General features: G+C 37.8%; 1 protein-coding gene across 3 annotated transcripts in view; it reads left to right on the top strand.

Moving 5' to 3' along the window:
- The window catches only part of LOC145694680 (beta-glucuronidase-like), a 353,601-nt gene that overhangs the window by 221,502 nt on the left and 111,573 nt on the right, over positions 1-20,526 (top strand). For all 3 annotated transcript variants that reach the window (XM_081771182.1, XM_081771183.1, XM_081771181.1), the window contains exons 2-3: positions 11,076-11,289; positions 13,580-13,759. In XM_081771182.1, coding sequence (XP_081627308.1) covers positions 11,089-11,289; positions 13,580-13,759 — 381 coding nt within the window. In that variant the 5' untranslated portion in view covers positions 11,076-11,088. The remainder of the gene's footprint in view (positions 1-11,075; positions 11,290-13,579; positions 13,760-20,526) is intronic.

Here is a 20,526-nt window from a genome sequence, read left to right as displayed (position 1 = left end):
TCCAATCCTTTCAACAATGAGACCTGCAACCCACAAGTGCTAGAAACGTGCCGTTTTCATTTGTCGATTCCAAATTTTATGCAAATTGTCCAGTTCTAATTGAATATTTTTGTAAAAAAAAAAAAAAAATGGCCATTAGTTCTTTATTGCATTTATAGGGGTACACAAGAAGTACTGTGGGGGCGCGGTGGCTCAGTGGTAGGACGTTCACCTCCGGTGCATGGGGTTCCTGGTTTGATCCCAGATCGCGCCGTGTGGACTTTGTGGTGGACAAACACCTTGCTCGTGAGTTTTCTCGGGGTTCTCCCGTTTCCTCCCACTTTCTTCATTCCACCATTTCATTCATTTCTCATCATCACCGTCTCCTTTAGCCTAACCGGCATAACCGTAGGACGTAAAACTAAAGATTTCATTTCACTAGAAGTACTGAAATTTTTGAAAAAGTAAAGCATCATACCCTACGAGTTATATATTCCAACATCACATAGTTGTATATAGGGGTTGTATATCTGTTAGGCGTTTGTTTCATGGCCAAATGATAATGAAAACGAAGGATAACCATTTCTCCAGTCTAAGATTAATCTTCATTGTTTGGAGAGGTTTTTTTTTTTTAATAAACATCGTTTATCACTGACATAATTAATTGTGTGTGTACTTTATTTACTTATTAAATAATGCATGCAAATGCATGCATACACGATATGGGCATTCAGTAAATGGATACTTGAAAATTTGAACTCAATTATCTATACAAGCCGGCTACGAGTCTTTTGTTAGCCGGCTACGGGTGCAGTGCAAACTACTCTTTGGATTGAGCTTCTTACCGGATGTGTAGCCTACCGAAGGACCACACAGATGTTATCGAAACTATTGTGCTTTGTGTTTTTTGTATGCTTTGGCAGAAAGTTCTGTAGATATCGAAGCCCGCCAGTGAAGCCATATCTAGCATCTTGGTGCTAGATCTAGCATAATTCACTCCCATCTAGCATCTAGCATCTTGACTTTAGCATCTTGGCAAAATCTCATTTTTTCCTCTGGAGAACAGAAAAAGAACGAAAATTTAGATGGCTCACTGAGCGTTGGGAACTACCCTTAGTTGAAGCGATGGTTGGAGTAATAAAACCAGTTAGTATTTCCGCTGTTGTATTGTTGAATTCACAGAAATGTTCAAAAATAAGCAAAACGTGACTCTGTACAAGATGTTTACTTACCCATAGTTTTATTATTTTCAACTGAACCATGAGTGTCTGGAATGTTTCTGTCCCTTCTCACTTTACAACTTGAGAGGGGAGGGGGGTATGACCGCTAAAAGAAATGCTTCAGTGCTGCGTCGGAAGCGGCATGTTTTGTATATATTTCTTCCCCTGATTCTCTTTCCAATACAGAGAACCGACTCTTTAAATGAAGAAAGAACCCTGAACCCTCCCGAAAATGCAAAAATGAATGATGCGTACAAATAACAAATCTATGGATGAATTAAATAATGCAGATACATAAGAAGATGATGACGTGTGTCTTGTAATTGTTATATTAATATCCACTGGATTAAGTGAAAGTATAAAATGGATTTGATGACTGCCAAATTGACGTCACCTTGGTAAGTCATTATTTTTTAATATTTAGTAATATTAAATTAGATTATAGTTTAGCGTCGTTTTCAGGAGCAAAGCTCTACAAGACGTGAACGTACAGTTTAAAGTCGGATTTGAAACACATGAGCTCCTACCATGAATCAAACCTCGTTCGAGAAAGGCGCATACGCTAACCACATAGCAACGGGGAGCTCAACATTTAGTGATATGTATATTAAGTTGTAAAATTATATTCGTTTAATTTTCACTAATATAATCTTCACAATGTAAAGCATTCGCTAGGCACGTTATCTTGTTTAAAAACAAAAAGCCTATCTCTTATGTTTCCGTCTCGGGGTTGGACTGCGGGATGATAGAAATCCGAAAGAGATGTTTTTATTATATTTTGTGCAGTAGATCTGCTCCTTCATAATCTCCGTGTTTGATAAGAATGAACCTCCTTGGCTCACGAAAATGTACACATAATATAACAAATCATGCACATTAAATGCCAGACTAATATAGCAAACATTGAAGATGCCCCCCTAGAAAATTTTCTTCGGCCGCCCATGTCTGGAGGTACACAATTTCGCAACTTAGTGGATACGATGTGGATGTATTCAAAGTCTACTGATTTACCCATAAAATTTAAATTTTATAACAATATTCCCAGTGAATACTATTATGGAGAACTATTTTTTTTTTTAATTCGATCGCTAATTTTTTTTTTTTTTTGTTCACCAGGTCTCGGTAATCGTCTGGCACGAAAAATGAAGTTTCTATAAGTGTTTCCCCAGCATTTTTTTTTTTTTGAGAAAGGGGTCCTCCAGGAGCGTTATTGAGGGTGTAATTCCTACGTTTGTTATATACATATATAGATATAGATAGATATAAATATAGAGATACTGCGTAAATATATATAAAGATAAGTAGGAGCGGGTCTTTAAAATGAGTTCGGAAAGATAATATGAAAATCTGGCATAATTTGCAAGAATCTATCTAGTCTAATATATATAAAATAAGTAGTTTGTTTGTGTTTGTCTGTTTGTATGTGGCCTGGGGACCAGACGAGTGGACCGAGAGTTACCAAATTTTAGTCAGGGGTACCCTGGACCAGGCCCCAGATCAAGACGAATCTTTTTTTTTTTTTTAATTCGGACCAGGAGGTCTCAAGGGGCGCTTACAGGGGCATGTAAAAGTGGTAGAAAATGGCCGATATTACTGTCGAATTCGTAGTTTTCGCGGTCGCTGAAACTCTGATCACATTAACTTACAAATTCACCCTATTCGGGCCGGGGGTCACCGGGGGGATCGGATACCGAGACAAGTAAAAGTAATCCAAAATGACCGATATTAGTGTCAAATCCATAGTTTTCGCAGTCGCTGAAATCAATGGTGACAATTCCATTAGCGGTGATATGCAAATTCAGCTATAATTGTATGCGGGCCGGGAAAAATCTTTAAGTTTCTACGTCCCACGGTTATGCCGGTTAGGCTAAAGGAGACGGTGATGATGAGAGATGAGTGAAAGGGTGGAATGAAGAAAGTGGGAGGAAACGGGACAACCCCGAGAAAACCCACGCACACGGTGTTTGTACACCACAAAGTTCACTTGGCAGGGGCTGGAATCGAACCCGGGACCCCAAACATCAGAGGTGAACGCTCTACCACTGAGCCACCGCGGCCCCCAATGAGGTTGGAAGCTGGTCAGTCATGGCGGGAGGTGGCACATGCCATAGGAGTGGCACAAAGTGTGATTTCCCGATTGTGGAATCGATTTCAAACAACTGGAAGTGTTCGAAGAAGACAAGGACAGGACCGTCCACTAGCAACTAAAGCCAGAGACGATCGTTATCTGTTGTTAACAGCCCGTCGAAACCAGAATACAACTCTGCTACCGCGAGCCTTCCGAACAACAACAGGACGCATAATATCTACTCAAACGGTCCGCAATCGCCTTCGAGAAGGTGGTCTCTACACGCGTAGGCCTATGGTGTGTGTCCCATTAACTGCACGACACCGTGTTGATCGAAGAGCGTAGGCGGAGGAACATCGTGGGTGGGGACGCAATGAATGGGGCAATGTTTTGTTCTCTGATGAGTCTCGATTCAGTGTAGAGCCTAATAATCGACGTGTTTTCATCTGGAGAGAGTGTGGAACACGACACAATTGCATGTTTGTGCGAGAAAGATCCCAGTATCATAGTGGTGGACTGATGGTGTAGGCAGGAATCAGCATTGGTGAGCGTACTGAGCTCCACATCATCCGAAATGGCTCTTTGACGGCTCTCAGATATAGGGATGAGATCATGAAAACTCTTGTTCTTCCTTATGCTGGTGCCATTGGTGATTCGTTCCTTTTTATGGATACTTGTCCTCACAGAACTCGGTTAGTGGATGAGATGCTGAGGGTATCACTCGGATGAAGTGGCTAGCATGCTCTCCGGATCTCGTTCCATTTGAGCATGTCTGGGATATTCTTGACAGACGAATTGCCGCTAGGCCAGTAAATCCAACAACCATTCCAGAGCTGGAAGTCGCTCTTCTGGATGAGTAGCACAACATCCCCCAAGAACTCATCGATAATCTGATTGAATCCATGCCACGCAGGTGCGAGGCTCTGTTGGCTATTCGAAGTGATCATATGGCATATTAAGGAACAATCAGTGTTGTTGCTTTGCCTGTTTATGGGCAGTTCGAGAGATGCACACATAACCGTCTTGTGTCATGAGCCATGTGAACAAGGTTTTCAGTGCCCCAACACCAGTATGTGCCCCATTTTTCTAGTGTATCTTAAAGCATTCCTTCTTGTATGATATATATGAGTCAAACACAAGCTTATTCATACACTATCTTAAGGTCTTGTGTGATATTTCAGCTGAACCCCTAATTTTTTTGAGCATTATATATATATATATATATATATATATATATAGTGGCGGATTCAGGATATGATCAAGGGAGGGGCTAAGCCATAGTTTGCAGTTTTATCCAGTGTAAAGCAGGATTGAAGCCCATTTTATGCAGTGTATACTTGAGTGTGAAGGGGGGGGCTATAGCCCCCTTGGATCCGCCTCTGTACATGATCGAAAATGGTCTCGAATCCATACTCGTTGAGAGGAGCAGAAGATGCCGTTTAAATCCACAAATTCAGCCCCATTAGTACTCTAAGGAGGATGGTGACATGTAAAGATAATTGAAAATTATCGATATTAATGTCAAATTCATAGTTTTGGGGCTCCACAAGTTCATTAGTGACAGTTTTGGTGCCCTTTGTGTCCAAAATGAAACGTATTCTCCCCGTGCGAAGAATGGATATTCTGCTAGTCTGTGATAATAACTAACGGAAGTTTCATTTAATATATTTCTCGCTGCTCGAATTTACTCACTTGTGCGGTATATGTGTGTAAAGTAGAATTAAAACCTGTTGCTTTAAGTATTTTTCCGTTAGCGAAATACATTGTATATACAGTAGGACGTCGATAATCCTAACGTCAAAAATCCGAATGCGGTCCCTAGAAGCTTTTTACATTTTGTCTTAACGCTAGCGATAAACAAACAATAGCGTGTCCATCGACGTTATGTGAAGTCAGTGTTTTTACAAAAGTTCATTTATATGTAATTGTTTGTCATGTATTTTTATTTTTATTTTTTCTTAGGCCTATAAGTTTTAAGTGTGACTTACAAGAACAGTGTTATTTAGAGTACAAGCAAGTTCTTCAGAAACATTAAATGTAAGTAGCCTTACGTACGGTATTGTAATTACTGTATGTACTGAATAACCACTGTATCGATAGAAGAACATACCGTACAGTATGTAAGCCTAAATGGCATTTTCTTGATCATTTTCGAAAATCCGAACAATTTGAAAATCCGAATACCTGTGGTCCTAATTAGTTCGGATTTTCGACTTCCCACTGTATATGTTGCAGACATGTTACAGCAAGTAAGATTACTAGCATCAGGCAAACAAATAGTTTTTAAACTACATTTTCCTGTTTTTGCCAATATTTCCGAATAAACGATTTTTTCTAATGGTTTCAAAATTTCCGGAATTTTACATAGAACAATCAAGATATCTCTATGAAATATATGTTTGATTTAACATATTAACTAAAATGATTCTGTGATTAAATGATGATTCTGATAATTCCCAAATTTTCCGTTTTTTCCCCAGCTCGGAAAAACAGTAGAAACACTGTTTTTTTAACCCATAATTTCCGTTTTTTTCACAGGCCTTCACAACACTAGTCTGAACACACACTCCTAACGATGGCGAATGTTAACACCACGACATCGGCAACTATAACTAAAATGAACACGTGACCATCGCCACTAGACCTTGGCACAATGGCAGAGCGTTGCATTGTCTGATGAATCCCGATATCATCTTCATCATGACGATGTGAGGGTGCGAATTCGTAGTGTTCATAGGGAACAGCTCCTTGACATCTGTACTGCGGGACGGAGACAAACTGGCTGCGGCTTCATTATTATCTGGGGAACATTCAGAAGAGCATCTATGTGTCTAGTGGAGCTTGAGCAAAGCACCATGACGGCCGAGGTATCGCACGCTGCTTGCAGACTACGTACACCCCTTCATGACGGCCATGTTTCCCATCGGTAGTGGCATTTTTCGACAAGATAATGCACCATGTCGCAAGGCCAGGAGTGTGATGGAGTGGTTCGAGGAACACAGGAGCGAGTTCCAAGTGATGTGCTGGCCCCCAAACTCTCCGGATCTGAACCCAATCGAACACATCTGGGATGTGATTGAACGTGACGTGAGGGTGCATCACCCCCTCCCCGGAATTTACGGGAATTAGATGATCTGTGTGTGCATATGTGGTGCCAACTCTCTCCAGCGACCCACCGAGGAACATTGCGACCATGCCAGGACGCGCTGCCGTTGTTATTCATGCCAAAAGGTGGATATACTAACAATTAGGTAGGTAGTCATAACGGTCTGGCTGATGTGTGTGTATATTTTAACTCGTATATTTTGTCTCGACTCGAATTTCGAGACGTCTCGACTCGAATTCGAGTCGAGTCGAGACAGAGACTGTCGAGTCGAGACACGAGTCGAGACAGCAACATATTTTCGAGTCGAGACACGAGTCGAGACAACATTTTCTCGAGTCGAGTCGAGACAGGCTTAAATCTCGACTCGACTCGACTCGAACGCATCCCTACTGGAAAGTAGATGCTGAATAGCTTTAATAAATCCACTTGTATACACAGTGATTGAGGAATAGCTTTGCACCTAAAAAAAAAAAAAAAAAAAAAAAAAAATTATTTCTTATGTAGAAATAATGTCTAAGTTGACAACACCGACATTTTTGTTATTTTTTTCCTACTTAAAATGACGTATCTTCAAAGAAGTTAATTTGGTTTATAGTTTGATGTGCCATATTGAATTGTTTCTTTCTTATGTATGTGTGTGTCTTCTTGTCTTAATGCATATAAAGTCGTGGATTCAGCATGGGCCGATCTTCCAGGGGTTTGGAATACCCCTCAATCGAGTGGAGGGTTCGGTAGTTTTCCCCACAGGAAATTGTTAATATAAAAAAAATCAGTTTTTGAACATTTTCGTGAATAATTTTCCATAATGCAACTCAACATAAGAGGATATGTTTTTACTTTTTTCAGAGATCAGTTGGCGGGGGATTAAAGTCTCTCCATGTTCCTCCCTTCCGTAACTACAGAGAAACTCTCCAATGCTTTTTTTTTTTTTTTTTTTAGTCATTATGTAAATTGAAATGCCATCTTTTAGGCAACATACCCTCATTGAATTTCAACATTTAGATAGCCGGTACGTCGAGTCAAAATCGAAATAAAACATACCACCTCTGCTTTCTTTCCACTTCGAACAATGGTTATATTAAAAATATTTCATATCCTAGACTTCCCGAAATATTTTCCTGAGGAAATAAGCATGTCATATCGTTATAAGCAGGTTCTTAAATATATTCCACTAATAAAATAGAACATTTTGGAATCAAGACTCAGGGGTACACCCAGGCCCGTAGCCAGCCCAAAAATTTAGGGGGGGCCCGGTAGAAGTTAGTGGGGCCCGACCAAATCATATTATACTTCATCACCATATTATAGTTCATTTGCAAGCCTACCGTGAAACTTTTAGGGGGCCAGCCAAAGTTTAGGGGGGGCGGCCCCCTAGCCCCCCGTGGATACGGGCCTGGGTACACCCATAGGGAGTCCATTGGGCCCGGGCATCCTCTCAGAACTTCTTAACTCAACATACATTTCTCAATAAAACTACGCTTGTTGAACAGGAAAATGATTGATAGCATGAACATTTGATTTTACAGTTCATCTATACTCTTTCTCTTATAAAAACAATCTAGTTGTATCATTTTTTTAAAATTGAAAATATAGGTGGAAGCATTTTACAATTACTTATCGTCTTTATTGGTGCAGAATAATAACCGTCCAGTAGTACATAGACGTATTGGCTTGTAGTATTGGACTTTCTCCAAAGCTTGAACCCTTCCCAACAAAAATTTCTGGGTGCGCCCCTGAATAGACTACAAACTGGTTTGGAAGACAATAGATACCACTACTATCGTCATGACTTCTGAAACGTCTCTGGAATGTATATTTATTCCAAGAAAAGATTTTGGAAGGGTTCAACTGCAAACTGAGTGAAGGAATATGTTCTTAGTATACTGCACCTGTATAGTCTTGCCTTATCCGGCGGAGTATTTCTTAAAATAATTTTCAAAACTATAATAGTAGAAAGAAAGCTTTCGGCCAGTTGGCGCGTGCTTGGCTTTTGGCTTTCTACACTTGCACTTGAAACGCATGCTTTCATACAATCTGTTTTTTGTTGTATTGTAAGTGATGCTTTAGGTCCTTTCGCAGAGCGTCATAGCATCACTGGCCGTTCATTGGCTATTGACTTGACTTCTAAAACGATTGCGTGAAGCTTGAATGGAACACTAAATGCAATGTTGCCCCCACGCAACTTCGTTACTGGAATCAAGCTTGCGGCATGCTTGCACGTTTTCCAGTCGAGCTGGATGCAAACTTGGCCGACTTGCAATTCAAGCTTATAGCAAGTGATTTGCAAGTTGTTCTCTGCTACTAGGATAAGGTGTTAAGGATTTACTGATTTTTCCCCAACCATAATTATACAGTATTTACCAGTAGCATCTCTTGTGCTCTATTTCTATTCGTACATAGAAATAGAGTCGTACTCGGTAAGGCACCTAGCTACCAATTGGACGACCGAAGTTTCATTCCTGGTGAAGGATGCAAATTATTTGTTGTTCTATCCTCGTTCCATTTAGTCCTGCCCACGAGACGAAACAAGACGAACAATTGGAATTGCTGGTCTCGTCTCGACTAGAATTTCGAAAAATGTTTGTCTCATTTTGTAAATTTATGTATAAAATTCATGGCCTGATTATTTTTTTTTCTTAATTTAATCAAGAAATTATCAAAACCCTTTCCCGCCATGAGTAGCGTTGCCAACTTTTGAAAATCGAGATACCGGACACACTCCCGGAGGACGTATACTCTTAAGATTGTGACATCATTGCTCATTAAAAATGTGAACAAGCGAAAAGTGGTTACTTCACGTAAAATTGAGCGATTCGGAATTTGAAGAATTTAATAATTTTAGTTACTTTTGAAGCATTTATTAAACTTGTTTATAAGTCCAGTTTTGGTTGAGTCGGCATATATAATTTTTGAAGTCTAATATCAATAATACGATTGTAAATAATGAAAGATAGGCTTATTTTTCAAGTTTATACTTTATTTTCAAAGAAAAAAAGTATTTTTAGAAATCATTTAATGGCTAATAAAAAAAGGCCAAAAATAAGAGTTTCATAAAATAAGCTCTATTTAAGGCTAAACGCATTTCATATATTTGTATAGCTAAATACCTCTCCAAATATGCTAGATTTAGACAAAAATAGGCGAAATTGGCATCACTGCCACCTCGCAGGCGATAACATCGCTGCGACGGAACAAGAAATTCGTTGCGGAATGGAAGTGGGCCACGTTCCTGATCAGCCGGTTGTCAAATGCGGTTCATTTTAGAATCCAGATTCAACTAAATCTACTTTCTATGGAATTAAAAAAAGTAATCTGAATAGAACAGAGAATAGGACTAGTAAAAAAAAAACAAAAAAAAAACAGATATTCAACATCCGGTTTTGAGGTCGTACCAGAGACCAGACAAGGAGGTCAAAAGCCGAAAAGTTCGATAAAGTACCGGACGGTTGGCAACCATGACTCATGAGAGGTCCATAATAGAGTACCTTACTAGTGTGGAGTCGAGATAGCTTCTGCGATAGGAAAATGTCCTATCTTTTTAGAATGAAAACCGCATACAGTATATTTAATAACTTTCCGTTTTTTTCGTATTTTTATTCATAACGGAGTTGGCTTCAAACTTTTGGTACGCCCTGTAGTGGAAACCCAGGGAAGCTTGTTAGAAAACATACGATTTTGTTGCACGCTAGCGGAGAGACCTGGAGAAGTGTAGCATAAATTTGGTGACAGTCAGTTGAGTAGATTGTCAGGAAGAAGACGATTTGTTGTTTTTGTCGATTCACTTATAACATTGATTCAACAATGTGAGCAAAGTAAGTTGGCTCTTATCTTATCTATATTGTTACCAATGAGGCTATATATTCTCCTATACTTGAGCATTAGTTCTTTGTAACCTTACTAGCCTATATGGAGTCAATAATTAGTTTCAACTTGAACAATAAAATGGTGTCTGATGCGGAAACGCCTGACATAATGTTCCTCATTACCCCGGGGTGTTCGGGATTGCATCATGGTGTGAAATAAATTTTTTTTTTTTTTAAAAAAAGTAATAAGTTAATGAAATTGGTTTGGGAAATAGATGATGTCTTGGTAATAAGCATTATTAGCTTTATTAATTAGAATAGTTCGCTATATTTATTATTTGCTACACCGTATATTTATTAGTTATGTCTGTGATTATAATTCTTATTAAAGATTTAAATATTAAATTACGGTATATTGTTAATGCATTTTAATGCATTTCGCTTGTTTCGTAAAGGAAAGTTTAAAGTAAACAGTATGTTCGAAATTACCCCGATCAGTGGGGCAATCCCGAACATAGATATATTTTTTGAAACATCTTACTGATTTGCTGAAAAATGTTAATTTTGACTTTTATTTGCACTTTAGTAAACAGGAAAGAGTCCAAGCTTTCCATACACAGAAAATCTTAAATTTATCTTAAAAAACAAAAGAGTTATTTATAATCAAAGCTTAAGTGTTCGTGAATACCCCGGTCTCCCCTATATGGACAGATTCAGAGATTGTTTTTTTTTTTTTTTTTTTTTTAAATAAAGATTCAACATCCCAAGAGTAGATTACATCTCTTCCCTTACCCCCATAGTGGAACTAGAACAGTTAAATCGCTTCTGTTTAGAATATTGGACCTATACTCGTGATGTGAAACAAAAAGCACTTCTTTCATATTTTCTCTCGTTTACAGCATCGGCAGCACTATGCAGGCATCAACGATCATTCTACTAGTAGTTTCGAATTTTATCACTAGAGGCGCCACTATGCAAGGCATCCTCTATCCGCAGGAATCGGAAACACGAGAAGTGAAATCTCTGGATGGAGTTTGGAATTTTCGTACATCGTTAGCTGGAGATGAACAAGTTGGATTTCGTGATAAATGGTATTCACGAAGTCTACGAGAGGTAAAGAACTGTTATTTTTTTGTTGTAAATTATCGTACTTACTAGTTAACACTGTATTTTTGCCACGTAAATAATAATTTCTTTCTTAAAAAACTATAAATTTCTATTGACAACAAATGACATTTTTCAGCGCCATAGAAGTTAGTTTTTCGATTTTTCAAAACCTACTCATGAGAATTTATCCTGAACCCTATCTTCTGTCACTCGATGTCAGTGGCGGAGCCTAGGCTTCCCAGTTTTTTTTGAGTGACAAAATTAATTTAAGCTATTATTTATATATTTTTGAAATTTTATAAACTCGAGATATAGCCTACCTATCATAGTTTGGATTCTGGCTGCACCCTCACTTTTTTCCTTCCAGATCCGCCACTGCTCGATGTGATATATTGACTTTGGATAATATTTTAGTTCAACAGAAATTAAACTTTAAGGTTTAATGAAAATTTTATGATATATTTCATTAACCGCACTATATACTGTCATCTTGTCAGTGGCATAATGAACAACTGGTGGCCTGATTCTCGTACAGCATAATTTTTTAGGTTTACAAAGTAATTAGTTTTTCTCCATTTTCTTGAAGAACAAATGAAAATGAAATTTTTAAGTTTAACGTCCCACGTTCATACCGGTTAGGCTAAGGGAGATGGTTGATTAAAGCAAGTGAATGATGATGGAATGAAAATGTGGGGAGTATCGCGAGAAAATCTATGAACACGATGTTGTTCACAACAAAATTACCTGGCCGAGGATCGAACCCTGGAGCCCACGCTGCAGAGGAAATCGCTCTACCACTGAGCCACCGTGGCCTCCACTTCTTGAAAACAACTTGTAAACTGAGTTTTTACACTCACGCGTATAATTTTGTTTTAACATAATAAGGTGCGTGGGGTCCCTGGTTCGATCCCCGGTGAAGTAACTTCGTGATGGAGTACATCGCGTTTGTGGGTTTCTCAGAGTACTCCCGTTTTCTCCAACATTCTCATTCCCTTAATTCTTCCATCAACATTCAGTTACCCTAATCATTCGTCTCCCTTAACCATAATCTTGAGTGATTTTTGATGACAGTCTACTTCAGTATGAATTTCAACTCAATAAGTCGGATAGATGTACTTTAGTATGAATTTCAACACAATAAGTCGCATACGTGCACTTTAATATGAATTTCAACACAATAAGTCGGATAGGAGTACTTTAGTATGAATTGGAACTCAAAAGTCGCATAGGTGTACTTTAATATGAATTTCAACTCAATAAGTCGCATTTGTGTACTTTAGTATGAATTTCAAATCAATAAGTCGCATAGGTGTACTTTAGTATGATTTTCAACTGAATAAGTCGCACAGGTGTACTTTAGTATGATTTTCAACTGAATAAGTCGCATAGGTGTACTTTAGTATAAATTTCAACTCAATAAGTTGCATAAGTGTACTTTAGTATGAATTTTAACTCAATAAGTCGGATAGGAGTACTTTAGTATGAATTTCAACTCAATAAGTCGCATAGGTGTACTTTAATATGAATTTCAACTCAATAAGTCACATTTGTGTACTTTAGTATGAATTTCAAATCAATAAGTCGCATAGGTGTACTTTAGTATGATTTTCAACTGAATAAGTCGCATAGGTGTACTTTAGTATGATTTTCAACTCAATAAGTCGCATAGGTGTACTTTAGTGTGAATTCCAACTCTATAAGTCGCATAGGTGTACTTAGTGTGGATTTCAACTCAATAAGTCGCATATATGTTCTTTAGTATGAATTTCAACTCCTTAAGCCGCATATATGTACTTTAGTATAAATTTCAACTCAATAAGTCGCACATATGTACCTTAGTATAAATTTCGACTCAACAAGTCGCATAGGTGTACTTTAGTATAAATTTCAACTCAATAAGTCGCATAGGTGTACTTTAATAGGAATTCCAACTCAATAAGTCGTATAGGTGTACTTTAGTATAAATTTCAACTCAATAAGTTGCATAGGTGTACTTTAGTATGAATTTTAACTCAATAAGTCGCATAGATGTACTTTAATATAAATTTCAAGTCAATACAAGTCGCATAGGTGTATTTTAGTATGAATTTGAACTCAATAAGTCGCATAGGTATAGTTTAGTATGAATTTCAACTCAATAAATCGCGTGATTCTCGTACATAAACAATTTCAACGTTTAGAAATCAATTGCTTTTTCATTAACAACTTTATATGCTTCGTGTGATTTAAGAGTTTACGTTCCTCGTTGCATCACGAATTTTTTTTGAGTAATGTAACTTCTATCTTTATTTGTTAGACTGGAGAAGTTATCCCGATGCCTGTACCATCAAGCTACAACGACATCACTCAGAATGCTACTGTCAGAGACTATTTCGGATGGGTGTGGTATGACAGAGAATTCTTCGTTCCTGCATCCTGGACTGGAGACTCTCGTGTTTTCATTCGCTTTGGGAGCGTCCATTATAATGCGCAAGTGGTGAGTAATTTGAAGTATTCATATTATGAAAGTGTGATTTAAAAGTATTTTTGTGTACTATTACTTAACAGTGCTGAGTTCCTGCTTTTCTTTTCTTATTTCTTTTTTCTTTTTTTTCTTTTTTTTTTAAAAGGAGCAAAAGTAGATAATATGAACTGAGAGCTTGGACTTAACATAGGCCATATGGCACCGCTTAGCGTAGTCGCTAATGCTCTCGTCTTTGGTGCGTGCGGTTCTGGATTCGATTTCGTGTGAAGCCATACGGTCGAAAAAGTGTAAGAGCTTTATCAGGCCAGCCAACCTGTGTGAAGTTTTCCTGGATTTTACTCATTTATACCAGGCAAATGCCGAGATGACACCTAACATAATTAGTAGGGGAGCTTATGGCAAAAAAATGGCAAAACCCTGCACTTTGTGTTAAAAAGGTGCCACTAGGCTATGTTGTTCCCCTGATCCAACTAAGCAGGAATCGAAGTGGCCCCACTCCGACAGGTGGCCAGAATCCAATATGGCGGCTATCAAAGATGGCCGCCTCTGCGAATTCATCGTGTTGGTTTTAGAGGCCTATATCTTCTGAACTAATAGTCCAATCTTCACGATTCAAAAACTAAACGAAGTAGAAGATAACAGGATCTAATAAATTAGCAAAAGTTTTTACCTAACACTGAAATTAACCCCTACAGAAAATATTTAATTTGGAACTTTGCATTTCTTATGATGGAATTTACTCGTATTTTTTAAAATAACAGGTAAACGGCTGGGATTATCGAAAAAGATGTCGTATAACTTTTTAAAGAATGTTAAATTATCTTTCGTTTGGTGTATAGTTCATTCAGATTGGTTAATAAACAACGAAGTTATGACAATTTAAAGATTCTCGTTGAGACGATTGATTTTCCCAAATTTCGAACGAGAGTTCATTTACCGTAATAAAACATCACTGATGGATGCGGCATTGTACGAAACAAATCATTCTCTTGTGATGTGTTCTTCATAAGTCCCATTTTCACCAGAGCACAAGGTAGCCTGACCCAACACGGTTATATGAATCCAATATGGCGGCTATTAATTATCATCCATAAAGGTAAGTCTCTTTCGAAATATTGATTGAAGTATCTAGATTTATAAACAAGTACGACAAAGTAATAACAAACGTTTTTCTCTCCTCCATCCTTCTGCCCCACAGAGTAAGTATGGGAAGGAATGAACTCCAAATCATGTTTCGAAATACATTTAAAGAATCAAATAGAACTGAGTGTTTAAAAAACTTTGAGTAATAACAACAGCACTATTGTCGAGGTATATCTATTGAAAGTAACAACGACGTAAATCCCGTGTAATGCTTCGGCGGGAATAGTTCGTAATTACACAAAAAGGCCAAGTTTGAGGCGCCTACGCAATTCTTGTGTTACCAAGAAGTCACCGATTAGCCTGTTGTTTTCAGTATTTCTTCCAGACCTGTTTTTTTTGGGGAAGAGTGTCCTTCCCCCCGCAACACCAAAATAATACATCTATAATATAATAATAAATAGAATAGTATCAGTAGTGCCCCCGGAACATTGTTTCTGAAAGAAACACTGATTGTTTTGTCTCGATGAGTGGACTCACATCTACGGCTGCAGTCAGATTAACTTAGTTGACGATAGTGAGTGTTGAAACTGCATTTGATCAATACAAAGAAGTGACAAGTAAAGCTGTTCCTGACTATTCCAGTTCTAATAGAATGGTTATTCGGGTAAGTTTTATCACTGTATATAATACAGATTGTTATTATCTAATGCACCGGCAATTAAGATTTCTTTTACTTTGTATGATTTCTTGATGTTTGGTGATTAAAAACGTCATTGGATAATACATAGACTGACTGGAGATCGAACCCGGCATTTTCCAAACAAACTTTTTTTTTTTTTTTTTTTTTAGCATTGAAAGCGAAAGCACTTCACTACAAGAAAGAAGTTTAAATCGATGAATCTATATATGCAAATCGTGGAATTTGAAACATTTTTCTTATAAGAGGTAGCCAGATGAATCAACATCAGCAGAAAAATTGTGTACGGTCTCGGTAGTTAAAGTGGTACAATACCTGGCTGGCAACCAGATGGTTCAAGCTCGATTCCCGATAGGAATGGTCTCTCACTTTAGGTTATATGAGAAAAGTCATTTATATATTCATGAAAACATCATATTTATCTTAATCCTTATATACTTGTTTTATCATCTTCGACAGTCTTAATTTACTTTTAAATATCGCTTTCAGTTTAGTTTTCTAATGTAGGTATTGTGCCAAATTTTTTGATAAACTAGTAATTTAATATTAATTTTTATAATACTAAATGCATTTTTTGTTTGTTTGAGTTTAACGTCCCACGTGTACGTCTTGGTGGCTAAAGAAAACGAGGACCTACTGATTATAGTGAAATACGATTATACTTGAACCACTTTCGTTCAACTCTACCCTCACTGAGAATCGAACCCGGAATTACGCGCACAGAAGGCAAGCGCGCAAGCCACTAGACTAAGCATGGATCCTAAATGCACTTTTCTATGTAGGTATAAAATACCACAATTATTGTAATTAAAAGTATTGTAAATTAATTTACTGACTATGTAAGATAAATAGTCTCAAATGAAGTGGGTCTAAATTGATCATGTTTAATGATCGTAGGAAATTGGCAACTTCCTCGAAAAAGGTAAAACTTGTTGGAGGTAGTTCAATGGAGGTGAGTTCTGTAATAGATTGGAATAAGTGCGTACGCTGCCAAAAGGTGATACCAAGTCTCTTGTAGTTCCCAAAGACAATAAGGATCCAAGCAGACGAAACTCAGGATATTTTACCTTAGGTAGGAATCTGGAAGCCTTTTCAAAATTAACTACTTTACCAACTTACTTCCGCCCTTTGATAACGGAATCCACAAGTGGTAATGATGTGGCAAACATTTTCGAGAAATTTCAGCCAAAAATATCACTAAAATTGTTATAAACATTACAGTAAGGACAAATTAGACAGACTTGAGCACAAGATTTTATCATCCACGGAGAACAGAAGAAGACTCAGCTCCCTTAAAGAAAAGAACGCGTAAGTCCGAAAATAAATCACTGAAAGACGAAATCCGTTTTTTTCTATGAGCGCGGTGCTAAACCTGCGAGAAAATTGTGCTTAGTTGCCACAAAGAGAACTTCTGTTCGTGTCGCAGAGTGCGCTGAGAAATTAGGCGATGAAAGGATTATAGAAATTTGTAGTGCCGGGGATTTGATTGCCCAAGAAGCAAAGTATCATGCAAACTGTTTATCTAGCTTTTATAATAAGGCAGAAAGAAAACACACTGAAGAACTGAAGAGAACGATCGGACATTATGTGAAAGTTTTGCTTTTGCCGATGCACTTACATATATTACTGAATCTTTTCGAGAAAGCGATTCCAAAGGACTTGTTTTCAAAATGAGCGATCTTCTTAAACTGTACAAAACAGTACGATTATGTTATCGACGATTATGAAGAAGCCTGAATCAGAAGGAATAGAAGTTCACAGTACAAGATTTCGTGAAAGGATTCTTCGTCACAGGCCAGAGCTAACAGCCCATCTGTCCGGCAAAGAGTATGTTTTGCTTTCAGAAGGACCTGACATAATAAGTGAGCTGGAGGAAGACATTGATGAAGATGCTATGGTACTAAGTCGTGTTGTTAAGATGCTTCGAAAGGATATGGCAAACCGCAAGAGTCATTTTGCAGGAAAATTTGAGAATCACTGCCAGGAAGATTCTGTTTCTCCTTCACTAATAGCTAGCTGCTGTTAATATGTTACTTTATGGTTCATCTATCACCCCTGATAGCAACGCAAGTCAAGCAACTTCAACTATTAGTCAGCTTATATTTTATAACTTCCATCAAAAAGCAGGCGATATTGAAACAGAAGAAGCAAGGCATAAACGCAATTTGAGAGCCACCTCTACCTCTCTATGTTGGACTGAGCGTTTATGCTAAAACTCCTAAAAAATCTCTCATAAATGAATTGCATTCACTTGGCATTTGTATATCGTCTACATGTGTACAGGAAACATCTTCAAGTCTTTTTCAGTGCTTGATAAATCAAAGTGACGAAATGGTGTGTCCTTCCACTCTTCGTCGGGGCATTTTAACCGTTGCAGCATTACATAATATTGACTACAATCCTTCTAGCACAACATCAAAGGATTCTTTTCACGATACGAGCATTTCTATTTTCCAGCATCCTTCTAAGGATAATCCTGGCATTCGACGTGACTATGTCTCACTGGATAATTTGAATATAAAAGTGAGAACTGCTCCTGCTCTCCCCGATAATTATGCTCTAGTACCTCCTGCTTATATCACTAATAAGGGACCAGTTTTACCTCAACAGAACCCGTAGTTTGTAGAGAAAGTTTTTCCACGAAATGGATTTTTCGCAGAAGGAAAAAAAACGAGGAGTGTTGGCTTGAAGCATGCTTAAAAAATGATACTACTTGCACTTGGTATGTACACCATGTCTCAAAAACTGAAAACTCTGCAGGAATGCCAAGTATATGCTGCCAGCTTCCGTTGTTTAAGGAAGACTCTAAATCTGTTGCTATGATACAGCACGGAATGAATGTTATACAAGAACTTACAGACAAACTCAACAAAGGACAAGTTCTGGTTCTTGTAATGATCAACCACTATTTGCCTTGGGGAAATGAATTCAATGGAATTGGCCAGAGTTATGTGGGGAAGATCATCAAATTCTGATGCTGGGAGGGTTACACATCAAACAAGCCTTCCTGCCTCTTATAGGCAAATGGTTAGATGGAAGTGGTTGGATAGAAATTTTATGCAAGTCAGATGTAGCAACATCAGGAACCACTGACAGTTTATTGAAAATAACTCACATTACAAAAGCTCGTTTTGCTCATCAGATTACTCTAACAATTTTACATCATTTGCTGCGTGATGCATATCAGAATTCTTCATCAGGGCAATCTTTCAATGACTGGTGCACTGAAAAGGAATCTTCTTATCCAACGTCTAAGTTTTGGATAATATATTACCGTCTCGTGATTTTACTCTTAATTTACATCAGAGCCATACGTCAAGGAAATTTTAAGCTCTACGTTGAAACACTAAAACTAATGGCAGAATGGTTTTTAAACTAATGACAGAATGGTCCACTAAAACCAATGAACCACCTAAATATGCTCGTTGGCTTCCCGTTCACATTTTAGATTTGAAAAAGTTGGAAGAAACACGTCCTGAGATTATGAATGCTTTCAAAATGGGTTACTTTGTGATAAGAAAGACATCAAGACCTTTCTTTGCAATAGCTATAGATCAGGCTCACGAACAGAATAACAAAATTATAAAAGGGGATGGCGGGGCGATTGGTCTCTTACACGACGGCAATGTTCTTGTCAAATGGATAACAGCGGGATCAGAAATTAGTATACTAATTAATGAATTCAAAATGTCATATAATGAATACGATCCTGATAATAAGCACCATAAAGATTACTCGTCGATGCAAGAAAGATTTAAATCGTTTGTTGAAAAGATGAAAGAAGTTTTCATCGAATTGGGGAATCCGTTTGAAGAAAATAGTGAACTTGATAATGTTGCTTCCAGAATCATCTATAGCGGTAATATAATTGAATCCCTGTATTCAGCAGAAGAAAAATTGTCTAATGTGTACAAGGAATTTGTGCAAGAAAGATTAGTAGAATGTACCAAGCCATTCTTTTTGCCCATGAAAAAAATCTCTGGTGCTTCATTTTTCCATTCAAAAGAATAAAACAAACAGTTTGATGTATTTCGAAACATGATTTGGAGCTCATTCCTTCCCATGCTTACTCTGTGAGGCAGAAGGATGTAGGAGAGAAAAACGTTTGTTATTACTTTGTCGTACTTGTTTATAAATCTAGATACTTCAATCAATATTTCGAAAAAGACTTACCTTTAAAAATGAAATGAAATCTTTGAGTTTTACGTGCCACGGTTATGCCGGTTAGGCTAAAGGAGACGGTGATGATGAGTAATGAATGAAATGGTGGAATGAAGAAAGTGGGAGGAAACGGGAGAACCCCGAGAAAACCCACGCACACAGTGTTTGTCCACCACAAAGTCCACTTGGCGGGGGCTGGGATCGAACCCGGGACCCCAAGCACCAGAGGTGAACGCTCTACCACTGAGCCACCGCCGCCCCAGCGACTTACCTTTATGGATGATAATTAATAGCCGCCATATTGGATTCATATAACCGTGCTGGGTCAGGCTGCCTTGTGCTCTGGTGAAAATGGGACTTATGAAGAACACATCACAAGAGAATGATTTGTTTCGTACAATGCCGCATCCATCAGTGATGTTTTATTACGGTAAATGAACTTTCGTTCGAAATTTGGGAAAATCAACCGTCTCAACGAGAATCTTTAAATTGTCATAACTTCGTTGTTTATTAACCAATCTGAATGAACTATACACCAAACGAAAGATAATTTAACATTCTTTAAAAAGTTATACGACATCTTTTTCGATAATCCCAGCCGTTTACCTGTTATTTTAAAAAATACGAGTAAATTCCATCATAAGAAATGCAAAGTTCCAAATTAAATATTTTCTGTAGGGGTTAATTTCAGTGTTAGGTAAAAACTTTTGCTAATTTATTAGATCCTGTTATCTTCTACTTCGTTTAGTTTTTGAATCGTGAAGATTGGACTATTAGTTCAGAAGATATAGGCCTCTAAAACCAACACGATGAATTCGCAGAGGCGGCCATCTTTGAT

The sequence above is a fragment of the Thermobia domestica genome, chromosome 9 (genome assembly GCF_964235325.1).
Source record: "Thermobia domestica chromosome 9, izTheDome1.hap1.1, whole genome shotgun sequence".
Taxonomy (NCBI): Eukaryota; Metazoa; Arthropoda; class Insecta; order Zygentoma; family Lepismatidae; genus Thermobia; species Thermobia domestica.
The sequence above is the reverse complement of the archived record's forward strand: the minus strand, read 5'-3'. Positions and strand labels throughout refer to the sequence as shown.